Raw genomic sequence first — 25,270 nt, 5'->3', positions numbered from 1 at the left:
TGCAGTTCAGGCGCCTAGAAGACGAGCCTCCTGCGTCCTCCCGCCCTCACCGGCGCCTCCCCCCATCACCTGGCCGCAGGGAAGTGTGTGTGTGTGTGTGTGTGGGGGGGGTGTCCTTGCCTCTTGTTGCTCAGGTGACATGCCAGTGGCTGTGGAATCTCATCTGCCATCGCTCAGCAGTGCCTGTACAGTCTAAGCGAGGAGCGGGTGGCTGTTCAGGTAAATTCCTTCCACTTCCCTGCACCTTTGACACCCTTCCCAAAATGTTGGGGAAGGAAGTCCAAGATGAACAGAAGCAAACCCCAGCTCCCCCGGTGAGGCCTTGGGCAAGGCCCTGGGCCGTGCTGGGCCTCCGTCGCCCCCGCTGTAAAGGGAACTCATGGGGTGTGAGAAATGTAAGCGTCGGGGTTCCCCACCTGCCTGGGAGAGGCCTGGATGGCGGGTATGTGTGTGTTCAATGATCACATAAAGCTGCACGGACTATGTGCTCAAGGTTTTGTTTTGTTTTTGCTTAAAGTCTTAGAAAATTACATCCCCAAGCGCCGTACAGATCATGAATGGGACCCTCTGGGTTCCCGAGGGATGAAGTCACGCAGACAGCTGTGCAAGGCCCCGGCCAGGCACCAGCGGAGAGGCCTCTGGGCCAGGCTCCCCGGGGGCAGCCCCCGTGGCTGCTCGCACACCACACGTCCTCCTCAGGCAGTGGGCAGGGAAGAAAAATCAGCGATTTTTGTTACTCTATCCTTTTGTGTTTAAGTTAATTGAATATTGTCTGATCCTTCTAAGTAAGCTAAATATGTTTGAATTTTTGCAAGTCTGATTGAATTTCAGGTGCTCAAATGAAAATGAATTACCGCCGGTGTAATTTCATCTAACAATTACGGAAATAACTCGATACATTGTAACGTTGTGGTTTTGCTATGTAGTCATATTGAGATACAGAGAATGAGAGAGAGAGAGAGAGAGATGGCCTGTTTTCCACAGCGCAGCCCTCCCTCGAGGAGTTGACGGAGCAGCTTCGGGCTAGACAGCCGATCCAGCGTGGCCTCCGGAAGCTCATCCTGTGTCATGTATGGTTCAAAGTTGCCCGGGGTTCATCATAGAGTTGCCATTGACGTAAAAATGAACGCTCGTGACATGAAGTCGAAATAGGTGATAATTCTGGTCTTCACTGCCTAACGGGATAGGGGCTTAATCACAAGGAATAACAATGGCCTGTAATTATTGGAATCGAGAGTCTAGGTCAGTGGTCAGCAAACTCATTAGTCAACAGAGCAGCAAACCGCGGCTCACAAGCCGCATGTGGCTCACGAGCCGCAGTTTGCCGACCACTGGCCTAACCTAAAAACAATAAGCACGATGACAGGATATCTTCACTCGCTAAAAATACGATGGCGTTTTTAGGAAGGAAGAGCTGAGTGTCCGATACAAGGTAGTGATTTCTCTCTGAACCACCACACCAATATGTGGACAGTCTCAGTAACTGAACCCCTCGGAAGGCACTCACACTCAAAGTAACCGTGTTCCCCACGCGCAGTCCCACTGGTGTTGGGAGGGAGGATCGTAAAGGTTCCCTCGGAGCCTCGCCCGTCGTGGGCGAGCACACACTGTTCAGACCTTGAGAATGAGGTTGCCTTCTGCGGCTCCGTGAAGCCATCACCCTCTGTGACAAAAGTATGAAGTTTTTTTTGTGTTTTGCCTTCATATATATATATATTCATATTTATATATATATATATTCATATTTATATTTATATTTATATATTTATTTATTTCAGAGAGGAAGGGAGAGGGAGAGAGAGGTAGAAACATCAATGATGAGAGAGAATCATTGTTCTGCCCGCTACTGGGGATCCAGCCCACAACCCCATGTGCCCTGAATGGGACTCGAACTGTGACTTCCTGGTTCATAGGTTGATGCTCAACCACTGAGCCACGCCAGCCGGGCCAATTTGTGACGTTTTAATAAAGGAACCTACTTGTATGGGCACGAGGCTCTCGCACTGTGGCTTCAGGTCCCACCCCATGAATATTCGAACCCTGAACTCTGAAACCTCCATGTCGTCGTTCCCCCCCCCTCCCCCTCCCCCGAGATGCAGTACATTCCCCCTTTCCCAGTCAGTGCACGCATCCCCGAAGAAAATGATGGGATTTGTTCCTTGTGTAAAAATATCGCTACTGCCCTGGCCAGTGTTGCCCAACAGTTAGAGCATCGGCCTGAGCACCAAAGGGTCGAGGGTTCAACTCCCCGTCAAGGGCACGTACCTGGATTGCAGGCTCAGTCCCTACCCCAGCCAGGGCAAGTGCAGGGGACAACCAGTGGGTGTGGCTTTCTCACATCGTGTTTCTGTCTCTCTCTCTCCCTCCCTCCCTTTCCCCTCTTCCTCCCTTTTCCCCCTTCTTCCTCCCTTCCCTCCCTCCTTCCCTCCCTCCCTCCCTCCACTCCCTCTCCAAATGCAATGGGAAAAGTAATCCTCAGTAAGGATCCGCAAAGCACCGTGCTTTGTAATGAGTACACAAGCGCAGCCTTTGGGATGGCGATGTACGTGCATGTGAGAAAGACGCGCTCCATGCCTCGTGTCACCTGTTCCACTCGGAGAACCTTCCAGTGTGAAACCCACGTGGGTGGGTGACTAGCTTCACGCCTGCAGTTGCCTCGCCGAAACGCGTCTCCGTGTTTTCATGGCTGTTCCTCCACGAGTGCTCAGGGGAACAGGCGCCGTATCTCAGGGGCCCCGCAGACCACGCCCCTCCCCGGGAGTCAGCTTTGCTCACTCCACAGGGGCTCGGGTTCCCACCAGAGCGTCACAAGTCAGCCTTCACATTCGAGGACAACCCAGCCAGGATGCACGTGGCGTTTACAGCAGACAAGCCTCACGTGATTGGCAGAGATACGGAATGTGCTCATGCTTTGTTGTAGAATAGAGCGAGTCTGGGCCTGAGGTACACTCTGGAATAACCTGATTATGATTTAATTCTTTTAAAAAAAATACTTTTTATTTATTTTAGAGAGAGGGGAAGGGAGAGGGAGAGAGAGAGAAACATTGATGTGAGAGAGAAATCTTGATCCGCTGCCTCCTGCACGCCCCCTACTGGGGATGGAGCCTAAAACCCAGGCATGTGCCCTGACCGGGAGTCGAACAGGTGACCTCTTGGTGCACGGGACAGTGCTCAACCACTGAGCCACGCGGCCAGGGCTCATCTGATTATGACTTAACTGGTTCCGTGCAGCCTGAGCAGCAGCGATGTTAAAAGCTCCCCGGTCCCGTAACATGCAGCCGAGGACGGGCGCTGGGGGCGCCCCCTCCCCCAGATGGACAGAGAGTGTGTGAAGTGACTCAGACCAGGACGGGAGCGTCCAGCCCAGCCCTCTTTTCAACGCTGTCCGAGGCACAGCTTGACATTTGGAGAAGGCTGCAGTGATTCAGTGACGATTGCAAGTCCAAGGCGTGTCTCCCGGGGGTCGTTGGTTGATGACCTGTGTTGACCTGGGGGTCACTGAGGAGCCATCAGCCGCCGGCCTGGCTGGACCGGGCCCACGCGTCGTCACAGCCACAGGCCCACGCCCACTGCCCAGGAGAGAGGCCTGGCGTGTCCCCGCGCCACAACCGCACTTCTTCAATCCGAGGGGCGCGGGTTTCTAGGTGCGCAAAGGGTGAGTGCCATTTTGTTTTGTGACCTGCGTTACTCGTCGCCCAGGCGGCGTGAAACCTCAAACAATAGCGCATTTCCTGGCATCCGTCTGGGATGGGGCCGGGGTAAAGCCGTGTACGGATCGCGCCCCTCGCAGACACAGGCAGCCGCGGGACAGCCGCCAGGACGCGCAGGCGGGTGACCTTCACTGTGGCCCTTTTACCCGGCTGTTGTCGTGTTCGGGAGTGGCGGCTGCGCCCGGGATGTCTGGTTTCCGTGAGGGCTGCGTCTCCTTTCCTGAAAGCTGTGCCGTGTAACTCAGTCCTTTGCTTCCCGGCTCTGACTACGGAAATTAATTCCTGGCTTCGTGGCGGGATAGAGACAAAGGTTAAAAGGTGTCGATTGCGTGGTTTTTTTTAACGTGGAGAGAGCGCCCAGGCTGTAACTAATTTCAGAGAATCGTTCTCTTTTCCTGGCCACCTGTGGGGTTGTCACCGATTAATTAAATGCTTCATTTCTTTTATCTAATTGAGGCCATGTCTACCTCTGATGCATAACTTCATAAAGTTTGTTGCAAAGACAAATGCTTTGCGAGGGACTGGTTTTTGCAAAGAAAACACCCAGAAAGCTCTGTGCTATCCTTTTCCTGCAAAGGGGCCCGGCCCCGGCCCAGGGAGACAGCCCTCTCCCGGGCCAGCCCCCTCCTCCGTTCACTTCGCAGCGGGAAATGCGCTGACCCCGGCCTCGGAGCCGAGGATGAGCATGACCTGCAGGAGAGGTGAGCTGGGGTGGACACAGCGGCTGGTGGGAGGCCAGCGGGAGCAGGAACTGGATTCACCTGTGGGTCACTCAGCCCAGGAGACGCGACCGTTTCCCAGGAAGTTCTTGGAAACCGGAAACCGGGCCTTCGAAGTCATCGTCGGCTTCGGGTGATGCTGTCAGCCCAGGTGATGGTCACACGTAACGGGAGGCCGCTGGCCCGATCCCTGCAGAGGCCCGGAGCGGGAGCAGGGGAGCGAGGCCCCTCCAGGGGGACATGACGAGGCTGAGGTCGGGCGTGTGAGAACAAGGGTCCATCGAGCCCCCACCGACCCCGCCATGGATCTCTACTTTACATGTTGGAACTGTTAAATGGATTGAAACTAGACACCAATGACAAGGAAAGAACCTGGAAAACACAGACACGCTACTAAACAGTGTGAGGGTTAACAAGGACATCGAGGAAGAAATCAAAAGTTACCTCGAGACACAGGAAAATGGAAAAACAACACAAAATCTCTGGGACACAGCGAACGCAGACATAAGAGAGGAATTCGCAGCAATACAGGCCTAGCCCAAGAAGCAAGAAAAATCTCAATAGTCCAGTGGTCGGCAAACTCATTAGTCAACAGAGCCAAATATCAACAGGACAACGATTGAAATTTCTTTTGAGAGCCACATTTTTTTTAACTTAAACTTCTTCTAACGCCACTTCTTCAAATAGACTTGCCCAGGCCGTGGTATTTTGTGGAAGAGCCACACTCAAGGGGCCCAAGAGCCGCATGTGGCTCGAGAGCCGCAGTTTGCCGACCACGGGCCTAACCTGGACACCTAAAGGAACTAGAAGAGGAACAACAAACAAAGCCCAAAGGGAGTAGGAGGAAGGAAAGAATAAAGATTAGAGCGGAAATAAATGACAGAGAGACTAAAAAATATAATAATACAAAAAGTTGGTGAAACTAAGTGCTTGTTCTCTGAAAAGATAAACGAGATCGATAAACCTTTAACCAGACTTATAAGGAAAATGAGAGAGAGGACCCAAATAAATGAAATCAGAAATGAAAGAGGGAAGTAGCCACTGACATCACAGAACCACAAAGGATCGTACGAAAATACCATGAACAACTACATGCCAACAAAGTGGGCAACCTGGGAGAAGCGGATCAATGCCTAGGAACATACAGTCTTCCAAAACTGAATCAAGAAGAAACAGAACATCTGAGCAAACTGATTACAACTAACAAAATCAAAGCGCTAATCAATAAACTCTCAGCAAACAAAAGTCCAGTCCAGGACCGGATGGCTGTAGAGGTGGATTTTACCCAACAGCCCAGAAGAGCTAACAGCTGTCCTTCTTTCACATATGTATGAAATATATATTTCAGAGAGGAAGGGAGAGGGAGAGAGAGACAGAACATCAATGATGAGAGAGAGTCATTGATTGGCTGCCTCCTGCACACCCCCTACTGGGGACCGAGCCCACAACCCGGGCATGTGCACAGACCTGGAATGGAACTGTGACCTCCTGGTTCATAGGTCAACGCTCAGCCACTGAGCCACGCCGGCCAGCACAACTATCCTTCTTAAACTATTCCAAAACTTTTGAGAGGAGGGAAGACTCCAGAGCTCATCCTATGAGGCCAGCATCATCCTCATTCCGGAACTCGCCTGCTGAGCGTCAGAGCTGGGACCAGGTGACCATCATCACGAAACTATAAAACTGAATTTCAGCTGACTCTCACCACCCAGGGTCACGTCTCCTTCGGTCCCCACACAACGACCGCCTTCGCCCTCCGCCCCTCCCCCTGGGGCCACCCCACTGCTGCCCGTCTCGGTTCTGGGGGGTGGGCTGGCTCCGTTTGCTCATTTGCTGCTTTCTGTGCAATCACAGGGCCCTTGGCATTTTCTCTCTGCTTCTCCACTCGGCACGATGCTCTCAGGATCCACCTCTCATCTTTCCTGGTGGATGAGTCCCATTCCCTGGCATGTATGCAGGGAAGTACTGCCTTTCTGGCTAGAATAGACCTCCGTGCGGTCTCTCGGGGGGCCTTCCGGACGTGCCTCGTTCCGCTGTGACGGCTCGTGGCCAGCAGTCAGGGCCCTTCACTGTGCTCCCGGGCCGGGCCGGTGGCAGGCCGGTCAGACTCATCGGCACCCCCGCTTCCTTCCTTCACCAGCTCACCCAGGAAGGGGGATCGGATCCCAACAGAGCGGCCGAGAGAGTGAAAAGGCCACATCCAGGCAGGCGCCTGACCTCACAGAGGGCACTGGCAAGGGACGAGCAGGCAGAGGCCCGCCCCGGAGGTGGGAGTCCCTGCGCGCAGCCCGTTTGCCGAGCAGAAGGAAGGCCATTTTGTCGGAGGGGACCTTTCATCGCTGCCCCAAATAGAGACGGCCCTGTCTTTGTCCCACGTCGCACTCTGCTTTCTTTGATGTTATTGAGGTGGAAACGCCCTGACATCAAAGGGCAGATGCCCATCAGAGGCATCTCTGTTCCTTTATCCGTCTCAGCGGCGGCCTCGCCACCCCCTTCCCGGCCCCGCCTGAAGGTGACCTTGGATGCAGAGGACAGTTCTGCAGGAGTGTCGCATCAGTGGCTGGAGAGAGACCACGGGAGATTAAAGGCGGCTGTGGGGCTCACACTGGAGAGTTTACTGAGCTAGCAGGCGCAGATCTGAGGGGACAGGGCTAAGGGGAGGGAGAGGGGCCGCCCACCGTATTCCTTCCCGGGAGCCAGAATTCGGTGTCTGGTTATTTATATTCGGAAAATGTGTACTGCATCCGGACACCGAGGGGCAGGCGGTCTTCCTACCGGGTAAGAAATAGTAGGGCAACCAGGGTTCACGCTCTCCCCTCTCCCCAGGCCCCCGCCCCAATCTCCAAGGAGGGAGTTTGCAGACACCCCGTACCCCCTCACAGTTAGGACGCGGGGTGCCTGGCCCCATTCTCAGCACTGTCCTGGCGTGAGGGCGTTTCCCACGCACAGGGAGCCCCGTGGCCACCGTGGCCCCATTGCACAGATGAGGACACGGAGGCGCGGGACTAAGCAACTCGCTCAGGGTCACCGAGAGGTGAACTTGGGTCAGGGTCACCGAGAGGTGAACTTGGGTCAGGGTCACCGAGAGGTGAACTTGGGTCAGGGTCACCGAGAGGTGAACTTGGGTCAGGGTCACCGAGAGGTGAACTTGGGTCAGGGTCACCGAGAGGTGAACTTGGGTCAGGGTCACCGAGAGGTGAACTTGGGTCAGGGTCACCGAGAGGTGAACTTGGGTCAGGGTCACCGAGAGGTGAACTTGGGTCAGGGTCACCGAGAGGTGAACTTGGGTCAGGGTCACCGAGAGGTGAACTTGGGTCAGGGTCACCGAGAGGTGAACTTTGGTCAGGGTCACCGAGAGGTGAACTTTGGTCAGGGTCACCGAGAGGTGAACTTTGGTCAGGGTCACTGAGAGGTGAACTCGGGTCAGGGTCACCGAGAGGGGAACTTGGGTCAGGGTCACCGAGAGGTGAACTCGGGACAGGAAAGGCGTCCACACAGCAGCCCAGTGTTACCTGCCGTCCCCGGCAGAAACTGGGGCGGCTCTCCCCATCAAACACGCTTATATTCTGCAGCAGAAAGAAAAAAAGCTGCATGTTCACACGGAGGCTGGATAGGGCCCCACGTCAGTGCAGGTCAGGTTTGGCCTCCCCACGAGACACAAAATATTTGCGTTTGTTGAAAATTCATTTTCTTTTCCCCACTGGGGCTTCGTGTCAGAATCATCCACTTACTTATTTTTAAAGGCGCAATGAGTCCGCTGTCGCTGGGACTGTGGGGGTTGGAGGTGAGGGTCGGAGTGAGCTGTGGAGACGGTTCACTGGGCTGTCCCTCCCCACAGCCCCCAACCCTGCAGGGAAGCAGCGCAAAACGCTCCTCCCTCCTCCCCACCTGCCCCTCCCTCCTCCCCTCCTCTCTCTCCCTCCTCTCTCTCCTCCCCACCTCCCCTCCCCTCCTCCCACCTCCTCCTTCCCCCTCCCCGAGTCCTCCTCCTCCCCTCACCTCCCCCTCCCTCCCCCCACCTCCCCCTCCCTCCTCCCCACCTGCCCCTGTCTCCTCCCCTCCTCTCCCTCCCTCCTCTCTCCTCCCCACCTGCCCCTGCCTCCTCCCCTCCTCTCCCTCCCTCCTCCCTCCTCCCCACCTGCCCCTTCCTCCTCCCCTCCTCTCCCTCCTCCCCACCTGCCCCTTCCTCCTCCCCTCCTCTCCCTCCCTCCTCCCTCCTCCCCACCTGCCCCTTCCTCCTCCCCTCCTCTCCCTCTTCCCCACCTGCCCCTTCCTTCTCCCCTCCTCTCCCTCCCTCCTCTCTTTCCTCCCCACCTCCCCTCCCCTCCTCCCACCTCCTCCTTCCCCCTCCCCGAGTCCTCCTCCTCCCCTCACCTCCCCCTCCCTCCTCCCCCCTCCCCCTCCCTCCTCCCACCTCCCCCTCCCTCCTTCCTGCGTCCTCCTCCCCACCTCCCTGGGCTCTCGGATCTGGCGGACTCCCTTAGCTCTGGCCTGGGGACACCGCCTGCAATGGCAGCCGCATCATTTTGTCCGCAGAGAACAAAGCAGAGGCGGCAGAGCGTCCTCCCCGGCTGGGACGCCATCCACTTCCTGCCTCCTCACGCCCCGCTGTGGGCGGCCTCGCTGTGTCTTGGTGAAGGTGCTCCTTGGAGGGAAAGGAAGGACGGCGGAGCGAGTACCAGGCAGAGAGGCGTCTCGTTCTGGGAGCAGCTCATCCGTGTCCTCTGACCACGGGGCTCCCCGGCACCCCCGGGCAGAACCCAGTGGAACCGCTAGAGATGCGGGTGCCGGCTGCTCTCCCGAGGCACCGCGTGGGCCCGGGGCAACCACGCCTGTCGTTTTGTCAAGTCCAGCGCCGCTCGGTCGCGTTTGCAGCAATAGTGTGACAGCTGTCCGCGGTCCTCTCTGCCCTCGGTGACCCGATTTCCGAGTTCTCACCCTCGGAACGTCAGCGATGCTGCCCTTCACTGTGTCTGCATTTCCCGAGGTCATTGCCCAAATTCTTGGTGAGGCGCTGGGATTCACTGCGATGCTGCTGACCTTACAGTTTTCCCCCAAAACGCATTTCCAAGCTCATTAGGAGGCTGGGAGCCGGCGCGCAGCGGGCACCCCGGGCCGTGCGCCCTTCCTGGAGCCCTAGGCGGGGAATGGAGACCTCTCCCGGCATCGAGCTCAGTGAAATGAGCCCTCAGAGAAGGACAAGCACCACATCATCTCACTCATGTGGAATCCTAATGCACAGCACGCTGATGAACCTCGGAGGGAAGGCAGGGGAGGGAGGGGGCATGGGAAGAGATTGACCAAAGGACTTGTGTGCTCAGATGCATGACCCATGGACACAGACAATAGGGGCGGGGGGCGGGGCAGGCTGGGAGAGGTCAATGGGGAAAATGGGGGACATATGTACTACTTTCAACAATAAAGATTAAAAAATAAAATAAATAAAAAGACTCTGTCCCCACACGGCTTCCCCCGTGGATGTGAGCGGTGAGAGGAGAAATGCCCGGAGTGGCACAGGAAGGGGGAGGTGGAGGGGGGGGAAGGCTGCTCACAGATGCACGCCAAAAAGGAACTGCGCCCGGCTGTGAGGCTCAGGGGTTGAGCGTTGACCTAGGAGCCAGGAGGTCACGGTTTGATTCCCAGTCAGGGCACATGCCCAGGTTGCAGGCTCGATCCCCAGTGTGGGGCATGTAGGAGGCAGCCGATCCATGATTCTCTCCCATCATTGATGTTTCTCTCTCTCTCCCCCTCTCCCTTCTCCTCTGAAATCAATAAAAATATATTTTTAAATAATTAAATGAAATAAAAAGGAGCTGCATTCACATCCCTGGGTTTTCCCAAGCCCACCGACCCTCTGGCTCCCTCTCCGCATGCCCCTTCTGCTGACCGTCCCCCTGGCACCCAGGCCTGACTGCGTGGCCAAGGCCTGCGTCCCTGAGTGAGGGCGCCACCACCCAAGGTTCCCGCTGTTGTTCTAGGCTGAAAGTCATGGCCACTCCTCGGGTCACATTGAACAAATGACTGTGATAAAGGAAGGGGGCACTTTATCATCCAGGCTTTGAAAATGTCTTTTTTTTTAATGTTTTTATTTACTTCAGAGAGGAAGGGAAAGGGAGAAAGAGATAGAACACATCAATGATGAGAGAGAATTACTGATCATCTGCCTCCTACACACCACACCTCCTACTGGGGATGGAGCCCACAACCTAGGCACGTGCCCTGACCAGGAATTGAACCTCCTGGTCATAGGTTGACACTCAACCACTGAGCCACACCAGCCAAGCCGTATGCAAAGTCTTTGTGGACCTTCAAGATAGAAGCAGCTTAGCAATACCTCCCTCCCTGTTTCTTCCAGGAATGTCCCTCTCTAACTCTTTTTTTCTCATAAACATTGGTGTCCTGGCCTAAACATGTTACCGTTAGGATATCGGTTTTCGACACCTGGTAGCTCACCTTGCTAAATGCTCCCCTTTCACCTGTGAAACTCGGGGCTCACACGTGCAAGGTCCTGGGTTTCCTTGGCTGAGGCCTGAAACTCACTTCTCTCCATCAGCCCATGAGCTTGGTTAATAAAAACTTTAGGTGGACGGAGGCGTTATTTATAGCCAGCGCAGAGCATCGTTATCATCAGTCCTTGTGACAGAATACACAGGAGAAACCGCCTCTTTGTCGTGTAAATGGGGCAGGGACATGGCTAGAAGCGGTACAGCTGCTGGGCCACAGCGTCTCAGCTGCGTCCGGGTAATCGCTGTGATGTGCTGCTCGGGTTTGGAGCTGCTTGTCATAGGCTGTTTATTTCTCTGTGAAATGCAGATCAGGGCACACCGATGAATGGAGGGGATTGATATCACACACACACACACACACACACACACACACACACACACACACACACACAGTTTTGGAGTGGGAACCACAATGGAAATAGCCCTCGCTTGGAGCCAAGAGCCCCGAACGCACCGCTGTGACAGTGACCTGGAGGGGTACCCCTTGTTATGGAACTAAATGCGCCAGAAGCTCCCAGAATTCTTCACGGTTGAGTTGAGCTAACCTTGACCCAGGATCTAAATTTGTTTTGAAAACATCTGTGCAATGGTTGAAAATCTGAAATGTCATTTTCTGGATTTTTAAGTGCCTGGCTTTAAATCATAAATGTTAAAAACAGAAACAAAAGAAGAAGGAGAAGAAGAAGAAAAGGAAAGAAAGTGCCTGTTTGTTCCTTGGTTACTTACTTTGTTTCTTGGTTACTCCGTGGCCTGAGGAGAGAGGATGGCGGTGGTGATATAGTCCTGCCATCTTTGAATGTAGGCTTCATGTGCATGTGGATCTATGGGAAAATACTCAGGGCCCCTTTCCGTTCTTTGGAGGGTTTTTGTTTATTTGTTTGTTTAATATATTTTTATTGATTTCAGAGAGGAAGGGAGAGGGAGAGAGAAATAAAACCATCATTGATGAGAGAGACTCATGGATCGGCTGCCTCCTGCACGCCCCCTCCTGGGGATCAAGCACGCAACCCAGGCATGTGCCCTGATCGGGAATCAAACCGTGAGCGTTCATAGGTCCACGCTCCTCCACTGAGCCACGCCAGCCTGGCCCCTTTCCCGTTCATAACTGTGTGGAGCCACCATGAATCTTGTCATTTTGGAGAGGAGACATTGGGGCGTAGGGAGACGGGAAGTCTGCATGGGTCTTGGGTGAGCCGTTGACCCCAGGCATCGAGTGTCAGCTTTTCCTGCGTCCGCATCCTGGTTCTCACAGGTCCATGGCTGCCCCGGTGCCTCTGTAATGAAACAGAACGGCCTGTGGCCATCTCGTCTCCTTAGGTTGTCTCCTGTCCCCATCTCGGCGTGTGGATGGGTTAAAAGCCTGGACAGAAACTGCCTCCCTCTGCGTCACTCCATCCTGTCCGGCCCCTCCTGCCTCCTCTCCCGACTCACCTGCATGAGCCCCGTCTCATCCGACCACCCACCCACAAAAGGCTGCTTAGGAGGCACCAGGGTTGCAGGTGCAATTCCCAGCCTTCACCGCCATCACGTTGAAGGGACAAATGGGTGGTCAGCTCCGGGGGGACACTCAGTGTCACTTTACATCACACCCACCGGCCCTTCTCTCTGAGCATCACCAGGCAGTGCCTGAGCCGCCGATGGAGCACATTAAAAAGTGGGGAAGTGGCCCTCAAATAGAACAAATCCTTGTTGACCACCTTCTGTGTATAAGCCGCTGTACATGGTAGCACAGGACACAGAAAAATGGGTATGAGACGGCCATGCTCCCAAGGAGCTTAGGGTCCAAAGAAGGAAAGAGTAGTTAAAAATGTGCTTGGTAGAAAAAGTATGTGTCCACAGGGGCATATAATGTAGGAGTCACGTGATTAAAGGAAGAAAGGGAAGGTGCAGAAAAGCCTTGTGGGAAAAAAAGAACTTGAACTGGATTCTGAAGAGCGGCCTCGCTTTCGTGGGCAAAGGTGGTGAGATGCGTTAGGGCCCGTCTTTACGATGGGCTCCCCTGGAGAGAAGCGCTCGCCTCCCACACTCCGCCCCGCGTGCCCTGGGCGGGTTGTTCTGGTCTCGGCTGCTGTCCATGACAAGTATGTCCTGCGCAGCCAGGTTCTCTCATTGAGAGGGAGCAATTAGAAACGCGTACATCGTGCCCAGTCGGCGTGGCTCCGTGGTTGAACATCAGCCTATGAACCAGGAGGTCACGGTTCGATTCCCGGTCAGGGCACACGCCCGGGTTGTGGGCTCGATCCCCAGTGTGGGGCGTGCGGAGGCAGCTGATCAGTGATTCTCTCTCATCACTGATGTTTCTATCTCTCCTTCTCCCTTCCGCTCTGAAATCAATAAAAATATATATATAAAAAAAAAAAGAAACGCACACACTGCTTCGTAGTCACACGCGGCTGGCCCCGTGGTAGACCAGGTGGGTGCTGCTGCCTGTGTTGGGCCCCGTGGCGCCAACAGCGGGGACACCGCACCCCCGGGGCACAGGCGGGAGGAAAACGAACCCCCTGCCCAGCCGGTTGTGGGAAAGGTGTGTAAGTGTCATGAGAACAGGGCCGCTTCCTGCTGCTGAGGGTGTGACGCCGTCATGCTGCGTCTGTGCCCGGAAGCTGTTCCCACGAGCGCGTTCTCCCTGGGAAACGGGGGCGCCTGCACCCCCGTGAGGCCTCCAGGACAGACCATGCGCGCCGGTCCTCCCGGTCCTCGGGCCCTGTCGTCCGAGGCTGAAACTGAGTGTGTCCCGCACGGCCGCTGCTTCGGTCCGGTTATCCCCTTGTTCACTGGGTTGTTGCTCCTGCTGGTTCCCTGCCTGTCGGGCGATGTTCTTCATCCTCGGACCCTGTCTCTTCTCATTCCAGGCGACGCCACGCCGCGCGGCCCGGTGTTCGTGCAGGAGCCCAGCCCCGTCATGTTCCCCGTGGGCTCCGAGGAGAAGAAGGTGAAGCTCACCTGCCAAGTGAGAGGGAACCCGCGGCCTCGCATCAGGTGTGTCTGCGCGGGCGCCTTCGGTGCTAAGACGGACGGACGGACGGACGGATGCCACGGCACCGAGTACACCGGAGCCCCCAGGCTGGCGCCGGGCCGTCCTGAGACGCCAGGGAGAGGCTGTGATCCGAGAGGCTCAGGGCACCTCCCGCTCCAGGCAGAGCCGGGGAGGGCGTGTCCTGGAGGGCCCTCTCCCTGAAAGCCTTCCCGCTTCTTAACAACGTCTTTCTTTTTCATTTTCTTTCTTTTCATTTCAGAGAGGAAGGGAGAGGGAGAGAGAGATGGAAACATCGATGATGAGAACCATCGATCAGTTGCTTCCCACTGAGGATGGAGCCCGCAACCCGGGCATGTGCCCTGACTGGGAACCGAACCGTGACCTCCTGGTTCATAGGTCAACACTCAACCACTGAGCCACGCCGGCCAGGCTATAATGTCCTTTATAAACAACAACAACAACAACTTATTAAAATGCATCAATTAACAGGCAGGGAAGTCAGAAATACTCAAAGCTCGTAGAGGAAATGGGATTGGGACCCAGAGCAGGAAGCTGGACACAAAACGCTCACACTTCGAGGAACCATGTGAGCTGGATCTTGGACCGGGCAGCCCCGCAGGGGTCGGGGTCCCAGGACAGAGCCTCAGCTCAGCCACCAGGAGGGGCTCACATGGAATGCCTCCCGGAATACACCAGTCCCGGGCCTGCATCCGACAGGAGGTGTGACCAGAGCGAAGCTGGCTTCCCTCCTGCGGGGCTTTGAGCAAAAGTAACCTCCCGGTTCTCATTGCCGCCGTGGTGCTGAGTGGCTCTCATAGGAGAGGGGACGGCGGAAAGGAGGGGCCATCTGAAGAAATCACCCAAAGGCAGCGGAAAGGGAGAACGAGAAGCAAAACGTGAGAGAGAGAGAGAGAGAGAGAGAGAGAGAGAGAGAGAGAGGAGGAGAGGGAGCGGGGGGGGGGAGGAGAGACTGATTAAGAGAAAACGTTCACACATATCTAATCGGAGTTCTGCAGGTCAAGGCGAGGGAGCATGGGGAAGACGCAATATTTAAAGAGAAGGCTAAGAATTTCCCCACGTTAACGAAAAACCCCAAGCCACAGAGCTAGGAAGCCCGGTGAAGTGAATCGCAAGCAGGACAAAGAAAAACAAAGCCTCATGTAGAATTGTCACATGGAACAGCACCAAGCCGAGGACCTGGCCACAGAAACAGCCAAGGCTGTGACACAGACAGCCTTCAACGAGGCCGGCAGAGCAGCAGCGAGCTGTCCGAGTCGGTGAGAAGCAAGATGGAAAACAGCCCTTCAGTGCGGAGACCAGTTAACTGTCAGATTTCTCTATAGCAGAAATACTTCCATTAAAGGAGAACAAAATAAATAAGTTCTAAAGCAGACACTGAAGTTTGACTCCAGCAGACCCTCTCTAAAGAGAATTCTAGAAAATGTGCTTTAAGCAGAATAAAAATGATCCCAGCTACAAGGAAAAGGGATAAGGAAACCAAGAGGTCCAGGTTGATACTCCTACATAAACAGTCATTGCACTAAACAAGAAGAGTAATAAAAACAATACTGTCTGGCAAAGACAAAAAAATAAAAAAAGAATAAAGTCATGACAACAGTAGAAATAAATTGGAAAGAGATCTACTGCAGGATGGCTTATCCTGGGGCTAAAAAATGAAGCACAGCTGGACCCCTACCTCACAGCGTATACACAAATCAATTCCGGGTGATTAGACGACCCGCATGAAAAATTCAGAGCACATTGAATAGGAAATAGACAAACACACCTCTGACTCTGGAGGGAAGAAGAGATTTCTCGAATATGACAGAGAATATTTGCCTTCATTAATGTGAAGAACTTCTGTTTGACCGAATTTAACGAGATGAGTAAAGTTACAAGCTCCCCATGGGGAGAAGATATGTTTAACACTGCCATTGGCAAAGGGTTAATATCCAGAGTTTAAAGTATTCCCACAAATCTAAAGTAACAGGGGAACATTTCCGGAAGACATTTGAGTAGGCAAGACAAGGAAGACCCCGTATCCCTTCAATGTATAAAGAGATGGTCAAGGCATCAGTGAGCGGAAATAGACAAAAGTAAAACTAAAACCTCACACTCTCCCCAACCGATCAGCCTGGCAGACGTTTCAAAGACTGCATTTATTGCAGGATAGATAATATAAGTAATATAAATACATGTAACCCGGGGTGTTCATCCTGACCCCGTGGCGGCCATGAACGAGTTACAGCTGCTGCCCGTGGGCTCCCGGGAACACGGCTGCGAGTAAGCGGCCCGCCACAGAAGGACGCAGACAGTGGGTCTGTATTTACAAAGTTCAAAGCAGCTCGGAGGGAGCAGACACTAACGCACCTGACAAGTCATCAGGAAAGCAAAATTAAATTGCAATTCCCCCCTGCGAGGCGGGGGTTAGAATCAACAAGGAAGAGCAGATTTCCAACGTAAGATATTCCTTCCCTCCGACCCAGGTCTTCATTGTCTTGTGATTCTTTCTTGCAGATATCCCGTGAGTATTCTTTTGCCGCTATTTAAACTGAATGATGAAAGCTTGAGGCTAAAAATCAACCTACCATCGCGTGTAAAAACCCCAAGGACATGTCACACACGCCCCAGATGAAGGGAGGAGGAGATTGGCATCGTCAGCAAGGACTCACGGACGTGGGGTCTGAACTGAGATGGGCATTTGCAGGCGGGCAGAGGGCAAAGGGCATCCACACAAGTTCCAGGGTGGGGCAGTGAGCAGAGTGGAAATTATGTCATTTCTTTGCCCATTGCTTCCTCCATCACACAGATCGTCCTTCATCAAACTACCCTGTGTTTTCAAACCGCGAATCCGGGGCACGTGGAGTCGGCTCAGGAATGGCAGGGCAGCTGGGCGGTGCGCTGGGGTGTCTGTCGGGGCTCTGAGGAGCGTCGCCCAGGTGTTTGAGCCCCCACATTGAGCAGCCGCGATGCGCTGGGGCCACGCTAAGCCGGACATGGTCGGGCAGTGTGCTTCGGGGCATTGCCTGCAGGCGAGGTGCTGACAGCGATGCTGTGAGGGGAACGGGTGCCAAGGTCTAGGCCATCCAGAGGAAAAGGTCACTTCAGGGTGGAGACGAGGGCGTGAGCGTGCGTGTCACTGGGAAGGAGGTGTTGCACGGAGCCTGGAGGGCGCATGGTCCTTACCTCCTGGGTAAGGAAAGGAAGTGCATTCCAGAAAGGAAAGAAAAAGCCCAACACCCCCCTGATGGACGGTACCCTCCGGTGAACATATAAATGACCCTCCATCCAGGACGCTCGGCGGGGGGAGGCCACTGTGGATGATGGTAGGGCAGCAGGTGTGAGCCCGGCAGCGTCCTGGGCGCACAGAATGTGGAGTGATTGTCCCTCTGACAGGTTGACGTGGAGGCTAAATCAAACACGTGAAAATGCTTCATGTTGTTAAAAATACACGCAAGAGGCCAGGTTCCACCGTCCGTCAGCGTGGAGCGAGGTGGCTCCCGTGGAGTGCACAGCCAAGTGTGAGCTCACTACCGAAAACGGAAACACGCCGTGCAGCAGAATTCGGCAAGTTGCTACTTTGTTTCTCCACCAACGGTGACCTTTGGTTAACGCGGCTTGTGTAACATTGTGTCTCGAGAAAGAGGGGCTGGTTGGCTATTTCAGATTGGCTGGGGAGCAGGAGCCTGTGATGTTTGTAGATGGCAGAGGAATCGGGGAAGAAAACTTTGCAGCAAAGGCCCTCACAGTTGGAACCTGGCTTTCCTCTGCGCCCTTGGCAATTTCTCTGTCTCGGAGAAGCGGATTGGTCCCTGGAGTGACAAGCCCCTCCCTCATGTTGAAGGACAGAGCAAGGAAGCATGGACCGATGAGGTGGTTTCGGACACCTTCCCGGCTGCACATTGTGGGTGTTCAGGCTGGCGCGGGGGTGAAGAAGCAGCAGGAGAAATGCGGGGCGAGCCTCAGACACCCCCTGGCCTCGCGTCCTTCCGCTCACTCCCCGGACTGAGACTGCCCTTTCCAGTCTCAGAAGATGGACCCAGACCCAGAAAACGTTAAGAAGTGTGGACTTGTCCTTTGCATGGATGTCCCCCAAGGACGTGGGGCGTTCCTTCCGGCGGGCACACAGCTCCCCTCTCTGGACAGAAGCCAGGGTCACAGGCGTGGTTGGCGTGCTTTTGCTGCGAGGTTTGCACTCAACTCAGCGTGCGGACCACAGATTCCACGTCAGAGCGGCCTGCCCCCTCTTCCCTGCTGAGCTGAAACACTGAACAAAGGAAGAGGGTTTGGCTGCAGCAAGCCCCCCGGAGAGCTTCCCAGCCAGGCCCGCTCTGTGCACCTTCGAGCGTCCCCGCGCAGGCCGGGGCGCCTGCACAGCCTCGGTCTCCCCGGAGTTGCGTCTTCATCCCCCGGGGTTCAGAAATCAGCTCCGAGACTCCCCGACGGGTCCTGGCCCTTGGGAGTCCCCTTTGTTCCTGACGGGCACCATCTATACTTCACCAGCACTTGAGGGTCCTCAAACGGTGAAAACAAATTGCGGATTCGCAAGGGTGGCGTGGGAGCAGGAACCCAGTGCGTTCTGCATCCGAGTCACCGAGTGAGAACCCGGGTGCCGTGCTTTCTCCTGGAAACGCCCCGCATCTCACATCAAGAACCCCTGTCCCTCTGCCCTTTGTGCATCAGCTCGGGCGCAGAGGAGGTTAGGGACCCCCTGCAGAGCATTCTGGTTGAGGTGCCGGGTGGGGACCCAAGAGGGAGGCGCTCCCTGTCCCCAAAGCCACTCGGCTAAAGAGACTCACACGTTCTCATTCCTGAATGCCGCTCTCAGCTTGCAGCTCACATTAGTTTGCAATTTCCTCTTTGAGTTCTTAGATTTGTCAGATTAAATTGCTCAACTATCATTTGAAGTGAGAGTTATGGCTGAGACGTGATCCGTTGACTCAAAAAAAAAGGGAAAAAAAGTCGCAGGCAGGCAGCCAGCGCCCGAGATTCATGTGCGTCTAGACCTGGGAAATAGAACCCGGCTGTTCTCTTTTTATTGCTTATTACTTTCCTGTCGGTGTCAGGACACAGAGAGAATTACTGTCGGGCTACACGCCGCGTCGGGGCCTCATACCCATCTTCTTACCAGCAAACACACACGTCCGGTCTCCTGCTTCCGGCCCGCCGGCCCCACCCCTCAGGCTTCAGACATTTTCCATTTTACAGACATAGATGCCAACGGACGTGCGCCACGGTGCTGGGGTGGGCGGGCTCCACGCTCCCTCCACTGCGCGTGAGCAAAGCAAAACATCCAAGAAAGAAGAAGACTCTTTACCGAACCCACAGCGTGTGTGGAGCCCACGGAGGCTGCGAGGGAGGTTACAGGGGCGATCTAGGCGAATAGTCCACAGGGAAGGGGGATTCCTAGGGACGGAGCCTCCCGGAGGAGGCGGCGGGAAGGTTGAATAATTTTGACACGGAAGAGTGAGGAAGACGTTTTTGAGAAGAGGTGTCCTTTAAGATGACCTTGAAGTGTGAGATCTCAACAGAAAGGGCCATCCTTTAAACATCTGCTTTTGTTGATACCAACTATCCGAAACCCTGCACCGGACTGGCCTGCGTGGTCTCACTTACATCCGTTCACATGATGCGTTCCCGCCCAGGACCCCGCAAAGGGAGCCCCCGTTCTCCGACTCCCCAATTTCGTCTGCTCTGGGTCGCAGTTTGTTTCCTGTGTGACTGCGACTGAGATCATGGACATGTCAGCTCCGGCTACACTCTGGTCATTACCTGATACAATGTATATGATTTGGGAGGGAGCAGGAGGGGACAACGAGATGGTTATTAAATTGTATCCGCTCAGCCTGGCTGGTTTGGCTCAGGGGAAAGAGCATCGGCCTGCGGACCCAAGGGACCGGGTTGGGCATGTACCTCAGAGAAACTTGTACAGAAACTCGGTTGCAGGCTCCTTCCCGGCCCGGGACCTCTCACATCGAAGCTTCTCTCTGTCTTTCCCTCTCTTCCACTCTCTCTAAAAATCAATGGGAAAATATCCTCGGGTGAGGATTTAAAAAAAAAAATTGTACCAACTCAAAAGATTCTAAGTATTCAGATGACTTACTGGCTAAGTAAGTGGTTGGTAAACTGCGGCTCGCGAGCCACATGCGGCTCTTTGGCCCCTTGAGTGTGGCTCTTCCACAAAATACCACGGCCTGGGCGAGTCTATGTTGAAGAAGTGGCGTTCGAAGAAGTTTAAGTTTAAAAAATTTGCCCGAGGCCAGATTGGTCCCTAGGACAGCTCTGCGGCCCCTCGGCTTCAATATTAAGGCGGCCGTTTCAGCCATAATATTAAGCACCCATCGAAGCCACGCTGCTGCAATGTCATCAAATACTCAGCGTCTACCCGTGAGGGGTGCCTTCTGCCACTGTGGAGACCCGTTTAAAGAATGATTGCAGCCCAGCCGGTGTGGTTCAGTGGTTGAGCATCAACCTATGAGCCAGGAGGTCACGGTTTGATTCCCAGTCAGGGCACATGCCCGGGTTACGGGCTCGATCCCCAGTGAGGGGTGTCAGGAGGCAGCCAATCAATGATTCCTTCTCATCATTGATCTTTCTATATCCCTCTCCCTCTCTCTTCCTCTTTGAAATCAATAAATATGTTTTAAAGAATAACTACAACCCAGAGAGGGGTGCACAGAGGACCCCTATTTGGAGAACCTTGTGCAGATGCTCTGGGCTTCATTAATAAGCAAAAAAGCAGACCCGCAGGGAGCCCTCTGTGGCGTCATCAGTAGTTAAAGCAGGTGCCACCGTGCGACCACCATCGTGTCTGTCACGGACACGCTGTCCCCGCAGACATCGGTCACTGCTGCGGGGCAGCCTTCTCCCTCTTCCGGTCAGAAAGCCATGGGCTGGTGCCGCCCCTCCGATGGCTATGCCTTTGGGACGGTTCGGCGGTGCTAATGGCTGTTACGGGCTTCATCTCCTGGCATTCTTCCTCCGCAGGTGGAAGCTCAATGGGACGGATGTCGACACGGGCATGGATTTCCGCTACAGTGTGGTTGAAGGCAGCCTGCTGATCAATAGCCCCAACAGAACCCGCGACGCGGGGACCTACCAGTGCGTGGCCACCAACGCCTTCGGGACCGTGGTCAGCAGAGAGGCGCCGCTGCGCTTCGCCTGTAAGTAGCCGTTGCGTGGCGTGGAGTATTTGTGCCGCCGCACCAGTGCGCCTTCACACAGTGTCTCTTCATGTGGTATACGATGGCTCACCCTTCTCTCGCGTTCTGGGATTACCGTGTTCGTAGGATAAATTGTAAATCTGCGTGGGGAGGTCGCCGTCTTCTGCTTTTCTGACCACTGAGATGGTTGGGTCATGTGATGGTTGGGTTATACGCTGCTCAGTACACACATCAATGAACACACACACATACTCTGATGTACACACATGTAAGTTCACGTGCACACACATTCCACACACTCTATAAGGCGTGTGTAGAAACAAGCAAATGAACTGCCATTAACTTACTACTCAATGTGACAAGTGTTTAACCATAAAGCCCAGATAGAGAAGACCATGATAGTCTATTATTTCCACAATTCTCTCTTTTTTTCTTATTATAGAAATTAGGGACATTTTAATGACAACTATGATAACAGAAAGTGGACGTTACCTTTCTGTGATACCTTTTATATTTCTAGTTGAGAGCACTTAAAAAACAACCTGCCACCTCTGAAGACCACCAGCTCATAAAAGTTCGGGAGACTGCGACTATTGGAAGGAAGTGGGAGTTAGGAGTAGCGCGGGGCAAATGAAACCCACAGGCAAGCGCAGCGAGTGCGCGGGGGCGGGGGGGGGTGGCTGGGGGGGGGGGACACAGAGGCTGCGGGGTTGGCAATCACCCGGTTTTGAGGGTTTATGTATTTGCATACGATCGTATATTTCCTTGTGTGAAATCCCCACTCATAGAGCACGGCAGTAATGTCAAAGGTTTTATAGTTACAAAGTCTGACATCAGTAACACTAGGATATTCTCATGAACAAACAGCATCAGCTACACCTGTCCAGCGCGGAATCTATTCTTGCCACTTGGCGTTTTTCTTGGCCGGGAAGTGAATTTGCTGAGTCCTAGGCGTGTGTGGGACTCGGGGACCACTTTGTTCGTGAATGTCTCCCCAGCACGCGTGGGTGTGCAGAGTAACGGTGGGGCATGTGTCCAGCTGAGGGTTTATTCCTCTTGGTTTCATACAAGTCTCATAGCCATACTTACGTTTAGTAATGACAGATGAATTTTGTTGGGTTCATTTTGGAAAATAATCATAGAATCAATGGCGCTTAGTGTAGAAAAAAATCTCTGTATTCAATTACTCTTGTACTGATTTGATTTTTGGATTTCATCGTGTAGGAAGTTTTTCGAAACAACAGTGCTAACCACAGCAACAAAGGCATTGACTTAGCTATTACCGACGTTTAGTTTTTCGACCTTATGACACTTAAAAAGCAAATTACCCAGGCTTACGACTACCCTGGTGTAGAAACCCAGGCATTTCTGCTACCAAAAGGCCAATCTGCAGGACAGACGCTCATGGAAATGCAGGGAGTTAGCCACAGCGGAAGCTCCGCCACTCACTTTGTGGGCGAGGGGGCCCGAGGGCCGGTGTCTGGGACCCACCTGCTCGGCCCCCCTCAAGTGTGACGTGGGCATCCTGCCCCCAGAATCCTGGGCTGACCGCCACCCCGCTTCAAACATTCGACAGCTAGAGAGCTCAGGCTTCCCCTCAAAGCATCCATCCGACCCACCCCGACCGCCCGGTTGGTCCAGAGCACAAAGCTCACCAGGCATCTCCGCCTTCAAACGGCTGAGCCGCTCCTTTCCCCATCGTCCCTCCCGGTGCTCGCTCACTGCGGGGCTCTCGCTGGCCCTTTAAAGCTGTGGTCATGGCCCTTTATCCCGTAATTCTTCTCCCTTCCAGGTACTTAATTCACAGCCATCTTCTACACAGCACCCCAGTCCTGCTCCCTGTGACCACAGAGGACTGCACTCCGTTCCCCCGGTGCTTTGCCCTTGAGAAGGAAGCGGGGACAGTGGCATCCCACGTTGGGGACTTGCTCTCAGGAACGCCCCCGACACTGACAGTCCCGTGTTCTAACCTGGTTCTGAACACGCAGTGACGTGAAATCTGAGGACCGATTTCTCATCGGTGCCTCTGCACCCTGAGCCACCCAATGGTGCCGTCACCCTAAGCTAAGAGGCTCGTGTTACCCCCCTTAGTCACCCCCGGAACAGTGACCCTGGTGTCATCCACGCTGAAATTGTGCTCAGTCTTTCTTTATCTGACATGTTGATCCTCCTCCTTCAGTGTCAGATGAACTCGGACAGGCGTGTGTCCCATCCGATAACTGATACAATGTGTTGACCAGGACGGGGCCGCCTGCCAAGGAGACAGCGCCCCCTAAGATGAGACTGAACTTGACAATCAGACTGTTCGCATATTCTTCATTTGCAGCAAGTTTACCCAAACGTGCTACCGCTGACCCGCCCCGCCTGCTCACGCTGGAGGTCACGAGCGCCTTTGCCAAATGCCTCGCTAAGAGCAGGAGGCGCGGTGTTCCCAGGCCCCGCCCCTGGGCCTGCGCTCGGCCGGGGTCTCCTTCCACCATCCACCACCAGCCGCCAGGGCGCCATCTGCTAACCGTGAAAACGGGATCCCTCCGCGTGCCCACAGAGCCTTCGGGGGCACTGAGTGAACTCGGTGCATGGCCTCACTGTAGCTCCTCCCAATGCCGAGCCGTCTTCTGCACCAGGGCCTTGGCGCGTGGGTTGCCTCTGCCCCACACGCTTTTGTCCTGCTCGCCACGGCTCCCTTCCCGGTCCTTAGTTTTCGGGTGGGTGTGGCCTCCTAAGAAAGTTCCCACAGCACCCGCTTTGTTCCTCCTCCTCCCCACGCGCCGCCTTCCCACCTCCCCTCCTGCACAGCAGCATCCTCTATGTCTATGTGCCTCAGTAGGACTTGCCCTAGGATGATTGTGTGCGTGTCTTTATTTCTCACTAGTGGCCCGGTGCATGAAATTCGTGCAGGGGGGGGGGGTGTCCCTCAGCCCGGCCTGCACCCTCTCCAATCTGGGACCCCTTGGGGGATGTCTGACTCCCTGTGGGATCGGGCCTAAACCAGCAGTTGGACATCCCCCTCGCAATCCAGGACTGCTGGCTCCTAACCCCTCGCCTGCCTGCCTGCTTGCCCCCAACTGCCCCCCTGCCAGTCTTCTCACCCCTAACTGCCCCCCCTGCCAGCTTGCTCACCCTCAACTGCCCCCCCCCCCAGCCAGCCTGATCGCCCCCAACTGCCCCCCTTGCAGGCCTGCTTGCCCCCAACTGCCCCCCCGCCGGCCTGATTGCCCCAACTGCCCCCCACTGCCAGCCTGCTCAGCCCCAACTGGCCCCCTGCTGGCCTGCTCGCCCCAACTGCCCCCCCCCCCCCGCTGGCCTGATCACCCCCAATTGCTCTCCCCTCCTGGCCTGATCAGCCCTAACCACCTCTGCCTTGGCCCCGCCACCATGGCTGTCCAGAAGGTCTCCTGGAAGGTCTCCCAGTCTAATTAGCATATTACCCTTTTATTAGTATAGATGATTGGACTCTTAGGAGGGTCTGTGTGCTAAACCGTGACTCCCGGGCCCAGCCTTGTGTCCTCCGAGTCTGGGACACTTTATACGCGTGAAGAAAGGAATTCCTTTATGTTGTGGGGTCGAACCCTGGAGTCAAAAATAAGACCACCGGAGGCTGCTAATTGATTAAAAAAAGCAGGCAAGGATTTATTGAACTGGCCAGGACGGCCGCGAGGGCACCACACGCAGGTAGCCACACTCATGACCGCGCTGTCCCAGGTGTAGGCAGTCCTTTTAAAGGTCTAAACCACAAGAATTTTCCTTTGTTCTAAATGCTAAATTCTAAATTCTAGACATTGGAATGCAGACTTATCTTGCGAAAGCAGATTGTACAAAAGCAGGACTGAGCAGGGTTAATAATCTCTAAAGGTAGTCAACTCTTGGAGCCACTGAGTCAGTGTGAATCAATCTCCTGTGGTTCTGGTCCACAGGCACAGGAAAATTACCTTTGTGATGTGGTATAGATTAATGTAAGTTTCCAGGTCTCGATCTGGGGGCTGAGGTAGCTACCCTATTGTTTAAGCAAGTAAGTATGTGCAGACGTCAAAATAGCAGGGTTAAAGTTTAAACAGCAGTTTTTACCTGAGATGGATGTATGAATGTTCTCAAAGCCTTATTTCACTTTACTCATTGCCTACACAGCGACATAACAAAGAAAACACACGCGTAAAGATGGTTTGGGACGATGTCTTTTTTTTACCCCACACCCTTT

General features: G+C 54.5%; 1 protein-coding gene across 1 annotated transcript in view; it reads left to right on the top strand.

The window, feature by feature from the left end:
* CNTN4 (contactin 4) overlaps positions 1-25,270 on the top strand; it is a gene marked incomplete at its 3' end in the record, with an annotated part of 315,112 nt that overhangs the window by 161,066 nt on the left and 128,776 nt on the right. Inside the window, exons 3-4 of the mRNA XM_079795738.1 lie at positions 13,788-13,914; positions 20,900-21,075. Of these exons, the coding sequence (XP_079651864.1) occupies positions 13,788-13,914; positions 20,900-21,075 (303 nt within the window). The remainder of the gene's footprint in view (positions 1-13,787; positions 13,915-20,899; positions 21,076-25,270) is intronic.

Source organism: Cnephaeus nilssonii (assembly GCF_951640355.1).
Source record: "Cnephaeus nilssonii genome assembly, chromosome: 17".
In the NCBI taxonomy this organism is placed as follows: domain Eukaryota; kingdom Metazoa; phylum Chordata; class Mammalia; order Chiroptera; family Vespertilionidae; genus Cnephaeus; species Cnephaeus nilssonii.
Note: the sequence above shows the minus strand (reverse complement) of the source record. Positions and strands in the feature narration are given on the sequence as shown.